Below are 16,374 nucleotides of genomic sequence, written 5' to 3' on the forward strand. Positions count from 1 at the left end.
GGATTCGACTATTGTGACGTTGGAATAAAATGAATAAGACCATGGTCATGTCCCCGGCTATGCGTCGTACTATGTACATACGGAGTACGGATAATTTACCCTTAGTTAACGGTTTATATAAGGAGTACATACCAGTTACTTAGGTACTCCGTAGTAGTCATATGGATAATTAGCCACCAATGATCCAACATAGAATCGCCAATGCACCGGTAAATCTGCTGTATATACAGATATAGAAACCCCAGCCACTAGGGCATAGATATCTATTATCTACATAGTAGTCCGTACATTCTACAAAGTAGTACTAGTACGGAGTACTAGTAGTTAGTATACGGGATTGTTGTGTGGGGCTATGATACAGGCTGCTCCATATTAGGGGCGTAGTCGTAGTTGCCGAGGATACCATGTAGGCAGGTTTTTAATCGGGAATATGCATATTAATAGCAAGTCACATATTAAATAAAGCATCATAGTTGGAAACAAGTCCATAGGCTTGAGAAGTGAATCATGGTAGTTTATCCATCATACACTCCTTGCTTTCTGGAATCTAACCATGGAAAACATGTGGGGTATCTCATAGGTAGAATTTTCGCTTCTCACAAGTTACCTACTTCTTTGCCTTTGCCACCAAGTTGGCGGTGCTGACCTGCATGCCTAAGCTTTTATGCTAGGTATGCTGTCTCTGCCCAACTGTTTGACCGGAATTCATTATAACTAACGATAAGGTGGCCAGCCCAACAATGAAAACGAAAATAGTAAGGAGAATAATTTTATACTATGAAATCATCAGCCCGGTGACATAAATCTCTATTACCGCGGTGGGGAATGTTACCATGACCAGTTGTCTGGACTCCGGTGTACTAGTTAGTCCAAGAAAGGGGAGCGAGCCTCAACCGAGTTTCTGTTTCAGTCCTCCACGGATCAGATGAAGTACCATCGAAAGATAAAAACGGTGGCTTGTTGGAAGGGTTCCATTTCCACGAACACACCTCCCCTTCTCACCTCAATTGGTAGATGCCTGGAATATTAACAGAATATATCAGCAGCTACAGCAAGATTACTACACAGTTAACGAACCGGGAGCTAGACAGAAGAACCACGAACAAGACATGGATAACTTAGTACCTCTGCAAGATTCCTGATCCAATGACTTGGGCGGGAATAGGCCCCCCACAAGCTGCGCCTGCCTCCTTCTATAACAACCACCATGTGATCTTGGAGTCTACCAATGTTAGGGAAAAATGTCTATAAAAGTATACCAATATCATGAGTACAAAGTATACTCCCATCAATTATTGTTCTGACCACTCTGACTATTATTAGAAAATTGCTGCGCACTAAGTTTAGAAGTTCCCTCCTCCGTCAGTCGACGCGGCGACGGAACCAGATCCATGGCGTCAGGCAAAGAATTTGCCTAACTCGACTAATAATAGTTAAAAGTGGAGTGTTATTTTGACCTTGCAGGTGGGGGGTTGAGTATCTTACTACCCCCCGTAGTACAAACTAGTACAATAATTTTTATCGGTACCTTGGATGGGATAGGCCTTAACCTCAGTCGAGTCACGGGTGAAACATACCATAGTAGTAGACTGTGTGAGGCGCAGGGGGGGCTTATTGGCTGCTACCTCATTTGATGAATGGTTGTGCCCTGGGGTGAGTGCCTATAGCAGCTTCCCTGGTCCGTGTGCCAAGGTGGGTCGATCTCACCACATAAAACATAACAGCTCCCCCTCCTTTCAACCTTCCCAATTGTTTGTTGATCCAAGTTAACCACCTACTTCAGCCTCTCTCCATTCAGTTTATCCCTTCTTCTAACTCTCCCACCCTTACAAAACCGTGTGACTCACTTTGCCTATTCTACTCTAATAGTAAGTAAAATACCTTCTCTCGACGTTTCCCTGTTGCTCTCTAGGCTAACACTATCCTGCCTAGGTGACATTGCCTTGATTATCTAGCCAGAGTGTCTTCTTGTGGCATCGACTTAATACCCCTCCTCTCTTCATATTATCAACACACGCGTTAAACCCCGTCAGTCGACAGAACAACCATGTGGTACGCATGACCATCTACCTTATACTTGGCGATCTCATGCCTAACAATTACCTTTAGTGGCATTTTCGGTTACATCAACTACCTTGTTGAAAGGGACCGCAGGTTCATTCTTGATACCATTCTTAACGGTGTGTTCTCCCTACGCCGGGCCTCGAAATTTATCACAGCAATGTCCACTGTATCCTGACGATGTGTAGGGCTTTCGAGACTTGAATACCGTGGCTATGACTCTGCCGGTCTCGCTGTCGATGGCGACAAGAAAAATGAAGTCTGTGCCTTCAAAGAAGTTGGCAAGGTTGCCAAACTGAAGGAGCTCATTGAAGACCAAAAACCCGACTTCACAAAGACCTTTGAATCCCATGCTGGCATTGCTCACACCCGTTGGGCTACTCATGGAACCCCTTCTCGCCGGAACTGTCATCCGCACAGGTAGGTTTGCTGCAGCCAGTGTTTTGTTCCCTGTTTGGTCGGATACATGATATCCCAGAGAGCATGAGACTAAGAAACATTCATTGTCTAGGTCTGATCCCAACTGGGAATTTTCTGTTGTTCACAATGGTATCATTACCAACTACAAAGAATTGAAGGCCTTGCTGGAGAGTAAAGGGTTCCGCTTCGAGACTGAGACAGACACCGAATGCATTGCCAAGCTTACAAAGTATCTGTATGACCAGCAGCCGGACATCGATTTTACGGTGTTGGCCAAGGCTGTCATCAAAGAGCTTGAGGGTGCCTTCGGTCTCCTCATCAAGTCTGTGCATTATCCTCATGAAGTGATTGCGGCCCGCAAAGGCTCCCCACTTGTCATTGGCGTGCGAACGTCAAGAAAAATGAAGGTAGACTTCGTTGATGTGGAATACTCTGAAGATGGACCCCTTCCAGCGGAACAGGCCTCTCAAAATGTTGCTATCAAGAAGTCTACGACTGGGCTACTTGCCCCGCCCGATAAATCGCTCTTGCACCGCTCGCAGTCTCGTGCTTTCCTGTCCGATGATGGCGTCCCCCAGCCTGCTGAGTTCTTTTTGTCTTCGGATCCGTCTGCGATCGTTGAGCATACTAAAAAGGTTCTCTACCTTGAGGATGATGATATCGCTCATATACACGAGGGGCAGCTGAACATACATCGCTTGACGAAAGATGATGGCACATCTAATGTTCGCGCCATCCAAACAATCGAACTCGAGCTACAAGAAATCATGAAGGGAAAATTCGATCACTTCATGCAGAAGGAAATTTTTGAACAGCCCGAATCCGTGGTCAACACTATGCGAGGCCGATTGGATGTCGCAAACAAACAAGTGACACTGGGCGGTCTCCGACAGTATATCTCTACCATCCGTCGGTGCAGAAGAATTATTTTTGTGGCTTGCGGAACCAGCTACCATTCATGCATGGCTGTGCGTGGTGTTTTTGAGGAACTCACCGAGATACCTATCTCCGTCGAGCTAGCCTCGGACTTCTTGGACAGACAAGCACCCGTGTTCCGTGACGATACATGCGTCTTCGTTTCTCAGTCGGGAGAGACCGCTGATTCTCTGATGGCCCTGCGTTACTGCCTCGAGCGCGGTGCCTTGACTGTTGGAATCGTTAACGTCGTTGGCTCTTCTATCTCTCTACTGACTCACTGCGGTGTGCACATCAACGCTGGGCCAGAAATTGGTGTGGCTTCTACCAAGGCGTACACATCACAGTTCGTAGCCATGGTTATGTTCGCTCTCTCTCTTAGCGAGGATCGAGCTTCAAAGCAGAAGAGACGCGAGGAAATCATGGAGGGCTTGGCCAAAGTATCTGAACAGTTCAAGGAGATTCTGAAGCTTAATGAGCCCATTAAGCAAATGTGTGCGAAATTCTTCAAGGACCAGAAAAGTTTGCTTTTGCTGGGCAGAGGCGGCCAGTTTCCTACGGCCCTTGAAGGTTAGTAAGATGATAATATTGGCAGCGGTTCCTGGATGCTAATGTGCTCTATAGGTGCGCTCAAGATCAAGGAGATCTCCTACCTCCATTGCGAGGCCGTCATGTCAGGTGAATTGAAACATGGTGTCCTTGCTCTTGTTGATGAGAACCTGCCCATCATCATGATCCTTACCAGAGATAACATCTTCTCCAAGTCATTGAATGCTTATCAACAAGGTTAGTCAACTGTTTGACCTGATCCTCCAGACCCAACCACTAACTGTCTGACAGTGATTGCTCGAGGAGGGCGCCCTATCGTGATCTGCAATTATGACGACCCGGAGTTCTCTACTGCCCAAACAGAGAAGATCGAAGTCCCCAAGACAGTGGATTGCCTCCAAGGTCTTTTGAACGTTATACCACTGCAGCTGATCTCTTACTGGCTTGCTGTGGGCGAGGGCCTCAATGTTGATTTTCCTCGTAACCTTGCGAAGTCAGTCACTGTTGAATAGGGGACGATTGCGTGAAGAGAAATGCAGAGACACGATAGATTCGTGGGTACGAGGCTTTTAATTTTCAGTTAATCCATATGGTTTTCATATTTGTTAATGATCCTATGCATCTAAATGCTATAAACTCCGTAGTCCTGGATGTTCTTTCCCCTTTTCTCGTTTTCAGTTTTCCTCTGGCCCCCTACTTGTATTTGCCTATTAGCACTAGGTCTGGCCATTGCGTTCAGTAGCAGCACCGAGCGGATGAACTCTGTACGACTAGAGACATGGTAATTTATAAGCATGCGGCTCTCAGAAGACCGACACGGACACTAGTTCACATCAATAGAAGAGGCCTCATACAAGCCCCAGCGGGGTAGAGTTTGGGTTCCCCACTTTGTGCCGGAACTCCAACCTCATGTTGCACGTCGTTGCTGCTTCAGGTCTATTGTCCTAACACCTGTCCTGGTAATTCTGTCGATTCCTCCGATAGACATTTTAAATCGAAATCCTAGAATATCAATCGTGATGGCTTCCCTGAAAGGTCCTGGCGCTGCTCAGACACATGATGGTAAGTCTTCTTTCAAACACGCCCTACATTTGACCATTTGGTTTCTCAGTGCTGAGTTTTCTAGGCTCTGGGCTACGAATTGCAATTGTGCATGCGAGGTGGAATATGGCAATAATTGGTCCACTCGTCGAGGGGGCTAAGCGGAGCCTCCTGTCAGCCGGGGTTGCTGAGGATAATATAACAACGCACACAGTTCCAGGCAGTTATGAGCTACCATTTGCCGTTCAGCGGTAAGCATATCGCCATCCTATTCTTGCTTTTTTATACTCTATGCAATCGATGTATGCTCATCATGGTCAACTGCACTCTCAGGATCTATGCGGCTTCCCAAATTGAAGCTGCCAAGGGTCCAGCCTCAGCTCAGGGCATCAGTGCCACTGATTTGCTCTCCTCCTCTACAGCCGACCTTACGAAAGCGTCTGCGCAGTCACCAGCGCCCGATGCACCCAAGCCTTTTGATGCTATTATTGCGGTAGGCGTGCTAATCAAGGGGGAGACCATGCATTTTGAATACATCGCCGAGTCCGTCTCTCACGGATTGATGCGTGTTCAGCTCGACACTGGCGTGCCGGTTATCTTTGGTCTGCTTACTGTTTTAAATGAAGAACAAGGCTTAGAGAGGGCAGGGCTGGGTAAGAAGGGAATGCACAACCATGGGGAGGACTGGGGAAATGCTGCGGTAGAACTCGGAGCCAAGAGGAGAGAGTGGGCCGAGGGCAGGGTTGTTTAGTAGGTGGTACGCCGGCAGGTGTTAAATACTTTGGCTCGTTTGGTGATTGTTGATTTATTTGTCGACTGGCTTTTAAAGTGAGGATAGGCAATTGCACGCGTCATAGATTGAGAAGCGGAAGTGGGGACCAAGGAGTAGGTGCGATGTAGCATACATTTGTTTACTGATTATCAAACCAAGGAGCCCGCAGGAGAAGATAAACGCGATCTGAAGAATGTTTCCGCGACCGAGTCCCAGGTGCAGATAATGGCCCCGCAACTTCACTCTTCCATCCGTTCAGTCTCGTTCGAATTGCCCTTTGTTGCATCCTCTTCCTCGTCCTCTCCTTCCAATGCCCTTTTTGCAGCCCGTTCTGCCTCCTCAAGGAGATCTTTAGGCACCTCCTCATGTCTCCCCTTTGTTGGGCCGTCTAATGAACTAATCCAGGTCATTTCAAGCTCGAACTCCTTGTCCTTACTGTCTTCATGGGCAACATAGATGATTCGAGCAGCCTCCTTCACGCCATCGACCAGACTAAGTGTGCCGGAGCTCAGGTCAAGCTTCTCAAGCTCAGCCTTGGCTGCCTGTCGTCCTTTCCCGGTGGCAGCGCCATAATAGCCCTTCCATAATGTCAGCATCGAAGAAGCACATGTATTAACCATAGTCTCCTACCCAATACAGGCCACTGGGCTCAATCATATATAAACCCGGGCCTCCGGTTTTGGCCCCCTCGACCTTACCACCAGAGCCTGACTTGGGTCCACTTCCGACCTGGCCGTCGACGGCAAGTTCAGCTTCGGAGTCCCAGCCTCCGACAATAGCAGTTACTCCAAAAGGTCGTACACTAGAATAGAGCGTATAAGCTTGTACATAGCTTCCGAGGCGATTAGACAGCGCAGAAATCGGGATTGGCCCCTTGTAGACCCCTCTCCACGATGAAGCCTCGTCGCGAGCCCGGGAGACAAAATGCCGACCATCTGGCACCAGTCCGGCTGAAACCTATAGTGTGAGAGATAACATATTAGCGCGACCGATGCCTGGGCAGTGCATAGGAGCATCCATATCAGGCCAGTTTGAAGCCTTACAATGCCAACATGACGATCCACAGTGGCTATTCTCTTGTTGGAGCCAGGCTTCAGAAGCTTGCTAGTAATGATCTTTTCCACTGCCAGCACGACACCGTCTTTGCATCTGATGCCAATTGCTGTTCCTCCGTTCTCGACTGCCTTGACAGCATATTCAACCTAGTATGAATAGTTAGCAGCCTGCGTTTGCTATCCATTTCGCGGGAGACGAGATCAATACCTGGAAGTTGCGACCGTCCGGAGAAAACACTGAGTTGGAAAGATCGTACCCAGTCCCGATGGAAGTCTAGATAAAGACCCTCAGTCAGTTAAAGAGGAACGTCACTTGGGGAGCACGGCTCAAACCAACCATGGCTGCCAAGGTCGACACAGGATTAGGGTTAGAGAGCGTAAAAGCCGAAGACAAGAGGACCTGGTGGAGTTGATGCAATAAAGAAGCTGGGAACTCCCGAAGCTCGAATGGAGGGCAACGAGGAAGTAGGGTAAGGTAGGTAGGTAGCTAAGGTACGCGTAGTTAGTAGTACCCAGCAGTGCCTAGCCCGGGCAGGCCACTAATTAGTTAGCAGTTAGTGCTGAGTGCATCATCCCCTTCCCGATGGGCTCTAGCCTCATGCCGCTTTTATCGCGTTTATGACCAAGGGCCGTGTCAGGTGATCGCCCGGCTGCTTCCCTTTTCGACTTGCCAGATGATGAATGATACGGAGGGAAAAACCACAGTTTATCGACATATGGAGTACTCCGTATGACCTACGTACTATACGATACCATACTAGTAGTAGTACCGAATCTGACTACTTCGTTTATAAATTTAGCTATCTACCACAATGAATGATCCACTGTATAATGTACAGCAAGTCAGGCACTGGGCGGGAGTCTTATACTCCGTATGACGTAGACACTTCGACCTTCTGAATAAAGACCGGTGGTTTGTTGGCTGCATGCCACTCTTACCCTACCGCTACTAGTATCTAGCACCTACCCTACTTTCTAGGCCAAGAGAGGCCAGGCATCCATGCCCATGGTACATGAATTGATCGCTGCTCTTCTAAGAGTGCCCAACCGTTTTAGCGTTTCGGGCATCGACGATGTATGGGTTTACTTCTGACCTACCTTCCCCCACCCGCTTTCTTGATGATTCATATTTAATTCTGCTCCCTACGTAGGTTCAGTATCCTTGAAATAACTTGCTGGATTCTGCTTTTAATCGGAAGCCTGGGAATTCCGTTTTATATCGCTGGTTCCAGAACCTCAGGGCTGCCTGGCTCTACTTCTGCTATACTGCCACCTCTTTCGCTTCCCAGTACCGAAGAAGACAGCCATTTGTTCGACCCTTTCCAATTGTCATTACGAGGACCTCAAACCACAATATGTCCTCGTCCATATTGCATAGCTGCCCCTGCTGTGGGCAAGTTACAGATATCTCCAATGGACTTGCTGCTTTCATCGAAGACCCTTATTGTAGTCAGGTAGATGCTTCATATGTCTAGTTTTTATATTTTTACCAGTTCCCTGACCAGAATACCGTGCAGTGCGGGTTGTCGGCTTCGGAGATCAATCTGAAGCTACAGGATGATCTCGCGGCGCTCTTCGAGAAAAGGATGAATATAGGAGTGCCGTTCCCACCTGAAGAAGACCAGGGAGTCCAGCATCCTTCCATTGCTCCCCCAGGAATGTATAGCATCACACAGCACTACCACCATTCGGCGCATGTAGTTCACCAGGTTGCTACACGTCCTTCGGCAGAAGGCCCTTGCCAAGATATCAACAATGCCATCAAAAAGACACTCAGAGAACACAACGTTGACCCTTCGACACTATCATCGAAGCAAATGGAACTTTTTGAACGCGCGATGCCAGAACAACGATCACGTCTTCTCCAGATCTGGCAAATCTCCCCAGAACACAGTTATGCGGCAACTAGCAGCGTCGCCAGAAGCAGCCTGCTAAACCCGGGAACCTCAAATATAGCCGGCACCGCGGCAACAGTCTCAGCTCCATTAGATTGCACATCTGGAGTTGGTGATCGTGAGATGTGCGACGTAACTGTGAGAAGTGAGAGTGAAGATGATGTACACCAGTATGCTGAGCCATATATGGTCACGGGGTATGAGATGACGGCTCAGGGAAGCAATGGGCTCTCTGCATCTCAGCCCACACATATCGTGGCCGAGCCGACAATAGGCTCACCATACAAGCTTGCAAGTGACCCTGTCTACTATGCCCAGGGTCGAAGATGGTGGGAGACTACACAGCCGGGCTCAATGGAGTATCAATATGGGTTATTCGATGAAATGAGCCGCCATTCCCATTGTGGACTAGTACAACCTCGATCAGCCGACTAGCAAGGGTTCCATGAGACCTGATTCGCAGTTGGGTAGTACTATCAATCTACTCAAGTGGGAATCACAACTATTCACAAACTTATCATGTGGCACTTGGTGATCATTCTCCACTTATCTAAACAGTAACCGTCTCTTATTCTGTAATTTTTTGTTTCTCCATTGATCGACCGAATGCATTTGAGGGCGTATGTATGTGAAAATTTGGAAATTTTTATAGCGATCTGCCAGCTACAAGCCAGCTGCAGTGAATGAGAGAACATAATCGCGGGTTCCTGTAGGACTATATAAGATATAGACATAGGCAATATATATGAGCTTCCAACTCTACACACAGCGCCAAAGACATGGCATGGCATGTGTCCCCTTCTTGCCCAAAGGTTCGCCACCGACTCTCGCCTCTTCCTCGGAATCTCAATATTATGACCCTTGATGTTTGCACTTGAAAGCTTCAAAAACCACCACCAAAGACATCCAACCGAGATTTGAACCGAAAGATAAAGGCAGGAAGACGTAGTTGCCAGCGTCCAAAGAGTCGATGTAGTAAATATATTGCTAAAAAGAGTGACTCGACTGTACCCAACACTTGTTTTGCGGGTCTTGATTTCGGCCCGATTGTCGTATGATGATTTTGCGATAATATATATTGGATTTTTCTTTTTCCAAGCCAAGCCCCCCAAAGCGATGGTATACCAACATTGAAAGAGAAGATGACGAAAGCAATGAGGAAAAATAGATGCCGACTCTGATCGTTAAAGTCTTAGAAAGACTGGCAACGAGCGAAGAAAGAGCGGCGCGGACCGGTTGGACCACTCTATTGGAAATCTTCCTCGTTGATAGCTGCCATAGCCTCTGCAAAAGCATCGGCGGAGCGCTTGACTTCACTGCCGGCCTCGACAGCCCGCTTGATTTTGGTGCATGGCTGGCCGGGAAGATAGCACCACTTCTGCAAGGTTTCGGGGGTGGCCTCGGCAATAGCTTCGGCCAAGGCATCGGCTGAGCGCTTGACTTCTCCGCTAGCATCGGCCGCGCGTTTGATCATGGTGCACGGCTGGCCAGGGAGGTAACACCATCTTTGCAGGGCAGCAGCTTGCACAGTGGTGGCAGCCAGAGCGGCAAGGGCAAGAGAGATGAGCTTCATTTTTGTAGTAAAAGAGGTAACTTTCAAAGATCAGAAATATTTTGTTTTGTAGATGCAGTTAGAGCATTGGCTTGGATGACCAAGATCTTTCACGACCGCCAGGGACCAGAGGTCTTATATAGATGGTTAGAGAGGCTGTAGAGAGCCGATTTGGCTCCATCATGCTGCGCATCAATGAAGACATCTCTATTCAAGCCTGAGCGAGGGGGCTGCAGGTAGGAAGCCACGGCATAGTCCTGAATAGAGCATCAATTGACAGGGAACTTAACACATCATTCAATAAAGCGGACACGAGTTTTCTCCTACTTTACTGAATGGCGAGAGAAGAGAAACGAGCTAAAGCCTCGATCAAACTCGCCATCAATAGGCAAGTTGCGGCGAGATAGGATCGTTTCAATTCATGCAACTGAAATTAGGGTCAGATATCTGGTTCAATGGACAAGCAAGGCAGGCACATAGCAAGAAGAAGGAGGGCCATGAGACCCGCCATCTAGACTTCTTTCTTCATCCATCGTCCTCTATGCCGTTTAGGGCCTTGTAGAGGGCATGGGGTTGCCGAATCTGGGGGTGAATAAGTTTGAAGTTGTGAGGTAGTGGAGATAACGCCCCCGCTTGTCAATTAGACAAATTTGGCCGGATCGAGTGATCAATAAGCCTTGAAGGCTTGACTTCGAAAAAACAAAAAGAGTGTTGAACAAAGCATCCGCTCTTGTTGCCGCAAATCGGGTGACTCAACCAGGACCGGGAGGTTGCGGACCAATTCTCGTTTGGGGGTTCCTTTTGCCTCTCTGCCAGATCAGGGGATCAGGAGTCCGGGAATTACCCTCCAGAGTAAGGCCTACGAGAGGGGTGGGTGGTGAAGGTGATGGTGATGATGATGAGGGCGGGAGATAAGATCGGCCCGCGTGTGTAGTTGGTTGCCCGACCGCTCGAGTGGATGCCGAGAGGATCCGCCGTTTTTTCCGGTGTCTCGTGCACGCATCGCTGGCTTTCTTTCTTTTCTCGCCGTGGCCGTGTCCGTCTTCGTCTTCCCTCCCTCCTCCCTCTTTTGCTCCCTCGTCCGCACGGCTTTGGATCCCCTCTCCTCTCCGCCCCCCTCTTTGCCAGTCCTTTCATTTTTATTCTCTTTCTTCCAATAGCTCCTTGCCCATCAAAATGTTCTCTCTCAGGACGGCGCAGCCCGCGCAGGTGAGTGGACGAGTCCTTACTTTCTGATCGATCAATTCCTTTATCCGACCCGATTTCGTTCGATTTCCCTTCCCTTACTTCCTTCTTACCGCCGCCCGCTACATCCTTTAGCCCGGCTGGCTCCGGGAGGCGTCTGGGATGCTTCGTCGATATCCCTCTTGCCTCCGTTCCTATCTATCGTCGACGCTAGTCCTTTTTTTCTACTATCATTGCCTATCCGTCTATTAACGCGACTATGCTTGGCAGTCTTTCCTCCGTCGCGTTGCGGCCCCGACTTCCTTCGTCCGCTCATCCATCCCGGCGAGATGTGCGTTGACCTTTCAGCACCCTTCTCGAGAACCTTTGTTTATTGACTCTGTCTACAAGCCTTTGCTAGCGTGCAGTCGGATATCTTTAAGCCCACCAAGTATGGAGGCAAATACACCGTCACTCTGATTCCCGGTACCTATACGCGCCCTTCTTCTCCCCGGTTTGGCAGTGTTGCTGATGCGTCTATAAAGGTGACGGAATCGGTGCCGAAGTTGCTGAATCGGTCAAGACTATCTTCAAGGCCGACAATGTCCCCATTGAGTGGGAGCAGGTAGATGTTAGCGGTGTGGATACCGGTAACAAGCATTCAGAGGAGCTTTTCAAGGAATCCATTGCCTCCCTGCGGCGTAACAAGTTGGGTCTGAAGGGTATTCTCTTCACCCCCGTTGAGCGCTCCGGTCACCAGTCTTTCAACGTTGCTCTTCGTCAGGAGCTCGATATCTTTGCCTCGATCGTTCTTATCAAGAACATTCCGGGATACAAGACTCGCCACGAGAATGTTGATCTTTGCATTATCCGTGAAAACACCGAGGGCGAATACTCTGGCCTCGAGCACCAGTCCGTCCAGGGTGTGGTGGAGTCGTTGAAGATCATCACTCGTGCCAAGTCTGAGCGCATTGCTAAGTTTGCCTTCGGCTTTGCCCTTGCCAACAACCGCAAGAAGGTCACTTGCATCCACAAGGCCAACATCATGAAGCTTGCCGACGGACTTTTCCGCAGCACCTTCCACAAGGTTGCAGAGAACTACCCGACTTTGGAGGTTAACGATATGATTGTTGACAACGCCTCCATGCAAGCTGTCTCGCGGCCCCAGCAGTTCGACGTTATGGTCATGCCCAACCTGTATGGAGGTATCCTCTCCAACATTGGTTCTGCTCTTGTCGGCGGTCCCGGCGTTGTCCCTGGCTGCAACATGGGACGTGACGTTGCAGTGTTCGAGCCTGGTTGCCGTCATGTTGGGCTTGACATCAAGGGCAAGGATCAGGCGAACCCCAGCGCTATGATCCTTTCCGGATCCATGCTCCTGCGCCACCTGGGATTGGACGACCACGCGAACCGCATCTCGAAGGCCGTCTATGATGTGATCGGTGAAGGGTGAGTAATGCACATTTTCTATATATTTTTTTTTTCCTTTTTGCCCCCTTTGCCTAGGGTCTAATCTAGAGCTGTTGCTAATGCGCGGATCGTCTAGCAAAACGAGGACCCGGGATATGGGTGGACAGGCCACCACTCATGAATTCACCAGAGCCGTTCTTGACAAGATGGAGGCTGCTCTGTAATTTTTGTCTCACTTGAGAATTTACCCTTCGCCCTACGTTTGGTACTTGCTACAGTTATGATGATGAGAGCTTGTATAGGCCAGTTAACTGTTTTCGTTTTTCTTTGCTTGTAGACCATGTCTGGCCCTCCTGAACTATTTCTATATCCTGTATCTCCTTTCACCTGGAACAACACCGATGGTGTCTTACGCAACGACTTGCGGCGTTAGACAAAGATGTGGGCTAGGGTGTGTAAAACTATACACTATCGATGGAAATTAGACGCATGTTTCTGCATCATTCTGGGTTACCCAGTGGCCCTAGGTTCTTGATTCAATGGCAGTAGGGGGATATTTACCGTCGTATCAAGCGTTTGCTAGGCACGACCTCCCATCGCCCCGAGCATTGGTGATGTTAGTTTCCCTGAGATTATCGCTGGGGAATGACTCAGCCAGAAGCCAAGAACGGGCAAAGAAGACAACCCAGTGGAGAGAAATTAAGCATTATGCGAAAGCAAGAAAGAAGGCCGAATACTTGCTGCCGAGCCCTCCGCTTTTCCAGTAGAGGTCGGTCCCAGAACGTTAAGAGCTCTTCAGTGCTGATTGACCGCCAGTGGGAGATCCGCCCCGCATGGTGATGGTCTGTATTGGGTGAACCAGTTGGCCAGAGATTATAAGGGAACTGTGATCTCGTTGCGCGATGAAATCAGAAAGCAGGACGTCGTTTTCTGCCGGTATATTTCGAATTTGCCTTGACGACTTTGCCCTTCCGTGTCATCTGTTCCTTTTTGCGCAGGATCCAAGCCTTGTCACCCTTCCTGGACGATGGCTGTTTGCCATGCTCCATGGCTCTTTTCCGGGCATCCAAGACATCCACGTCATTCAAGCCATTCACAATACCAGTGATGTCGCCTTGCAACCCACCGCCTCCCACTGTGAGAACCAAATACAATTTGCTGTTCTTTGTACCCGGATCATCTTCAAGTATACCTGCTCCAAAGCCAGCTTTCATGGCAGCCCCGCTAATCATACTCCGCTGGGCATCATTCTTAGGATAAAACTGGCAGACTGCGCGACCTCCACGCCGGAGGCTAGCATAGAGGCCCTCAAAAAACCGACGGAGACGACCTTCCGGACTAACATCGCTCGACTCCGCATTGCAGAGCCACTGAATCGCACTGATGCTGATGGCTGCGTCGAAAGTTCCGGGACGGAAGGGTACCCCTTGCCCAATATCAGCAAGAAATAGGTCGCCGTCGACACCGCGTTGAAGGGCGACGTCGAGCATACTGGGCGATATATCCATGCCGAACCAAGTGTGCGGACCGCCATGTTCGGGAGGCACCTGCGAAAGGATCTCGCCGGAGAGACCAGAGCCGCAGCCAACATCGAGAATGAGGGACGGCGACCGAAGGTCCAGAAGATCAAGGGCCCGATGGGTCATATCGGACTGGATATTACGGATACGTGATGAAGTGGTATACTTCCGGGACTCATTGTCATCATAGAATAGATCCGGAGGCCTGATATTGTAGCACTGTGTCAGTAAATGCTGGCGACTTTGTTCAGTCCGATCGGGGTAAAGGTCACCTACAGGACATCTTCAGGACGCGACATGGTTGCAACGGACTCCCCACAGGGTCGGGCGGCTAGGATGGAAAGCAATGTTGAGACTGGCGAGAGGGGAAAAATCCTCTTTTTTTTGTCTAGCCGCGGGGACTTGGCAGATGGCACAACTTCCTCGCCGCCTGAGGCACCCGAGATCGTCCCGGTCGGCCCCAGTCAGTGCCCGCTGGTATGCTATTAATTGCTGCTGCATCTTGCCAGCTATCCGGTGCTTGGTTTCTACGCCAGTGATACCTCCCTAAACTGAACCGGTTTCCGCGCCCTTCTGTTTTCTTTGCGCAACATGTGGATCTTACCGTTGGTAGGGTATTTGGGGGTCATCGTAGGATTCGCTTTCCTTACCTTGGCGATAGGTATGATATGCCCGCGATGCGCGATGAAGACGACGATGGCGACGACGACGACGTTGCTGCCCTCATCGCAAACCATTATCCTCAATTCCATGCGATCCAAAAGCTTACCTGTTTCTAGCTTCTGGCCTTTACTATCTTTCGGAGCTTGTGGAGGAGCATACAGTCCTCGCCCGTCGGCTGTTGTACCGGCTGATATACAGTATCATCGCCGTCCAGGTCCTCCTCACCGTGTTTGACCGATTCCCTTTCTCGCTATCTGCTCTCAGTATCGTTTCGCACATCGTGTATGCCAGCAATCTTCGCCGATTCCCCATTGTCAAATTGTCCGACCCGCTCTTCGTCCTGTCATGCATCCTTGTTGGCTTGAATCATTGGCTTTGGTTCCGCCACTTCTCGCAGCCATTGCCTTCATCGCGCAGCGCAACAAGCTGGCGTCAGCCATACCAAGTCAATTTTGAGGACATGCCAACCTTCACGGAAGTTGCGTCTTACTTTGGACTGTGTGTCTGGCTCGTTCCATTTGCGCTCTTCGTTAGCCTCAGTGCGGGCGACAATGTTCTGCCCAGTATGGGTTCCGAGTATGCTACAGGCGACCGCGTGCCTACTTCAGGGTTCCCTCGCAGTTCTTCATCGTCTGATGGAAAATTGAAAAATAAGGGAATGGCAAAGGCCTTGGTAGATGGTGTGCGGGACTGGGTTAAAGAGAACGGGGAGTTGATGGGTTTCTGGAAGGGCAAACAGGCAAAGGGTTTCTAGAGTCAAGGTCTTTCCTTCTCCATCCGTTCCCAGCACTATCATCTGGATACCCCTGGCCTTCTGAGTTCGTGACGTGAAAACGGTCGCTTGTTAAACCACTGATATTGTTTCTCCTACCCCGTAGTCCCTCAATGAGTGACTGGAGACTGTCTTGGCGATTAACCCAAGTGGCAGTCGCTTGTTTAAAATAATTCTCATATTTGAATAGTTATATAGGCTGGAGACCAGTGACAAACCTATGGGGATCTGTAGTTCTTGAACATAGCATAAGCGTCGGCCAAAGACCGAAGGACAAAATCATCAGGTTGGGGGTATATTGTTTCTCGGACATGCCTCCTTGAAAAAGGTTCATAATGCGTACAACCCGCGCTATGAGTAGTAGAAAGAGATATCTTGTGCGGACTGCTGACGGTGATGGACAAAGGCGGGAAAGACAGGGGGAAATGGAGATGACTCCCGATTATAATTAGTATTAAGAGTCCCCGTAGCTCTTGATTGATTGTAGCGGAAGTACAACGTCGTCATTTCACATTCGTTTAGATCGTCGAGCTCAGTCGTAGAAGTGGGGCCATACTGCAGAGAGTTTGAAGGTCTCAATGATAA

General features: G+C 49.3%; 8 protein-coding genes across 8 annotated transcripts; 5 read left to right on the plus strand and 3 right to left on the minus strand.

The window, feature by feature from the left end:
- The first annotated feature begins 1,784 nt into the window (after nucleotides 1-1,784).
- Nucleotides 1,785-4,554, plus strand: gfa1 (glutamine--fructose-6-phosphate transaminase (isomerizing) GFA1). Its single transcript, XM_025719990.1, has 7 exons — nucleotides 1,785-1,868; nucleotides 1,933-2,052; nucleotides 2,110-2,180; nucleotides 2,250-2,481; nucleotides 2,573-3,966; nucleotides 4,021-4,182; nucleotides 4,237-4,554. Exons 2-7 carry the CDS (start codon nucleotides 2,048-2,050, stop codon nucleotides 4,455-4,457), a joined length of 2,085 nt encoding a protein of 694 aa, XP_025572646.1. The 5' UTR covers nucleotides 1,785-1,868; nucleotides 1,933-2,047; the 3' UTR covers nucleotides 4,458-4,554.
- A 222-nt stretch (nucleotides 4,555-4,776) lies between these two features.
- BO80DRAFT_412527 (lumazine synthase RIB4) lies at nucleotides 4,777-6,048 on the plus strand. The gene is made up of 3 exons (XM_025718026.1): nucleotides 4,777-5,007; nucleotides 5,072-5,237; nucleotides 5,320-6,048. The coding sequence occupies exons 1-3, from the start codon at nucleotides 4,965-4,967 to the stop codon at nucleotides 5,735-5,737; spliced, it is 627 nt and encodes a 208-aa protein (XP_025572647.1). The 5' UTR covers nucleotides 4,777-4,964; the 3' UTR covers nucleotides 5,738-6,048.
- On the minus strand, nucleotides 5,964-7,472 carry BO80DRAFT_427366 (proteasome core particle subunit alpha 7). Its single transcript, XM_025719991.1, has 5 exons — nucleotides 7,151-7,472; nucleotides 7,022-7,087; nucleotides 6,802-6,960; nucleotides 6,389-6,715; nucleotides 5,964-6,336 (listed from the first exon to the last, which is right to left on the minus strand). Exons 1-5 carry the CDS (start codon nucleotides 7,151-7,153, stop codon nucleotides 5,998-6,000), a joined length of 894 nt encoding a protein of 297 aa, XP_025572648.1. The 5' UTR covers nucleotides 7,154-7,472; the 3' UTR covers nucleotides 5,964-5,997.
- A 297-nt stretch (nucleotides 7,473-7,769) lies between these two features.
- BO80DRAFT_387530 (uncharacterized protein) lies at nucleotides 7,770-9,421 on the plus strand. The gene is made up of 2 exons (XM_025717056.1): nucleotides 7,770-8,267; nucleotides 8,331-9,421. Exons 1-2 carry the CDS (start codon nucleotides 8,169-8,171, stop codon nucleotides 9,141-9,143), a joined length of 912 nt encoding a protein of 303 aa, XP_025572649.1. The 5' UTR covers nucleotides 7,770-8,168; the 3' UTR covers nucleotides 9,144-9,421.
- A 533-nt stretch (nucleotides 9,422-9,954) lies between these two features.
- On the minus strand, nucleotides 9,955-10,281 carry BO80DRAFT_361799 (mating alpha-pheromone PpgA; the record flags this gene model as incomplete). Its single annotated transcript, XM_025716031.1, has 1 exon — nucleotides 9,955-10,281. One exon carries the CDS (start codon nucleotides 10,279-10,281, stop codon nucleotides 9,955-9,957), a length of 327 nt encoding a protein of 108 aa, XP_025572650.1.
- Nucleotides 10,282-11,356: 1,075 nt separating this feature from the next.
- Nucleotides 11,357-13,303, plus strand: BO80DRAFT_427369 (isocitrate dehydrogenase (NAD(+)) IDH1). Its single transcript, XM_025719992.1, has 5 exons — nucleotides 11,357-11,469; nucleotides 11,716-11,776; nucleotides 11,836-11,910; nucleotides 11,970-12,873; nucleotides 12,971-13,303. Exons 1-5 carry the CDS (start codon nucleotides 11,437-11,439, stop codon nucleotides 13,056-13,058), a joined length of 1,161 nt encoding a protein of 386 aa, XP_025572651.1. The 5' UTR covers nucleotides 11,357-11,436; the 3' UTR covers nucleotides 13,059-13,303.
- Nucleotides 13,304-13,742: 439 nt separating this feature from the next.
- On the minus strand, nucleotides 13,743-14,653 carry BO80DRAFT_436968 (18S rRNA methyltransferase BUD23; the record flags this gene model as incomplete). Its single annotated transcript, XM_025720982.1, has 2 exons — nucleotides 13,743-14,559; nucleotides 14,631-14,653. 2 exons carry the CDS (start codon nucleotides 14,651-14,653, stop codon nucleotides 13,743-13,745), a joined length of 840 nt encoding a protein of 279 aa, XP_025572652.1.
- Nucleotides 14,654-14,856: 203 nt separating this feature from the next.
- On the plus strand, nucleotides 14,857-16,062 carry BO80DRAFT_427371 (uncharacterized protein). The gene is made up of 2 exons (XM_025719993.1): nucleotides 14,857-15,015; nucleotides 15,134-16,062. The coding sequence occupies exons 1-2, from the start codon at nucleotides 14,946-14,948 to the stop codon at nucleotides 15,769-15,771; spliced, it is 708 nt and encodes a 235-aa protein (XP_025572653.1). The 5' UTR covers nucleotides 14,857-14,945; the 3' UTR covers nucleotides 15,772-16,062.
- The last annotated feature ends 312 nt before the right edge of the window (nucleotides 16,063-16,374 follow it).

The sequence above is a fragment of the Aspergillus ibericus genome, assembly GCF_003184845.1.
Source record: "Aspergillus ibericus CBS 121593 unplaced genomic scaffold BO80scaffold_36, whole genome shotgun sequence".
In the NCBI taxonomy this organism is placed as follows: domain Eukaryota; kingdom Fungi; phylum Ascomycota; class Eurotiomycetes; order Eurotiales; family Aspergillaceae; genus Aspergillus; species Aspergillus ibericus.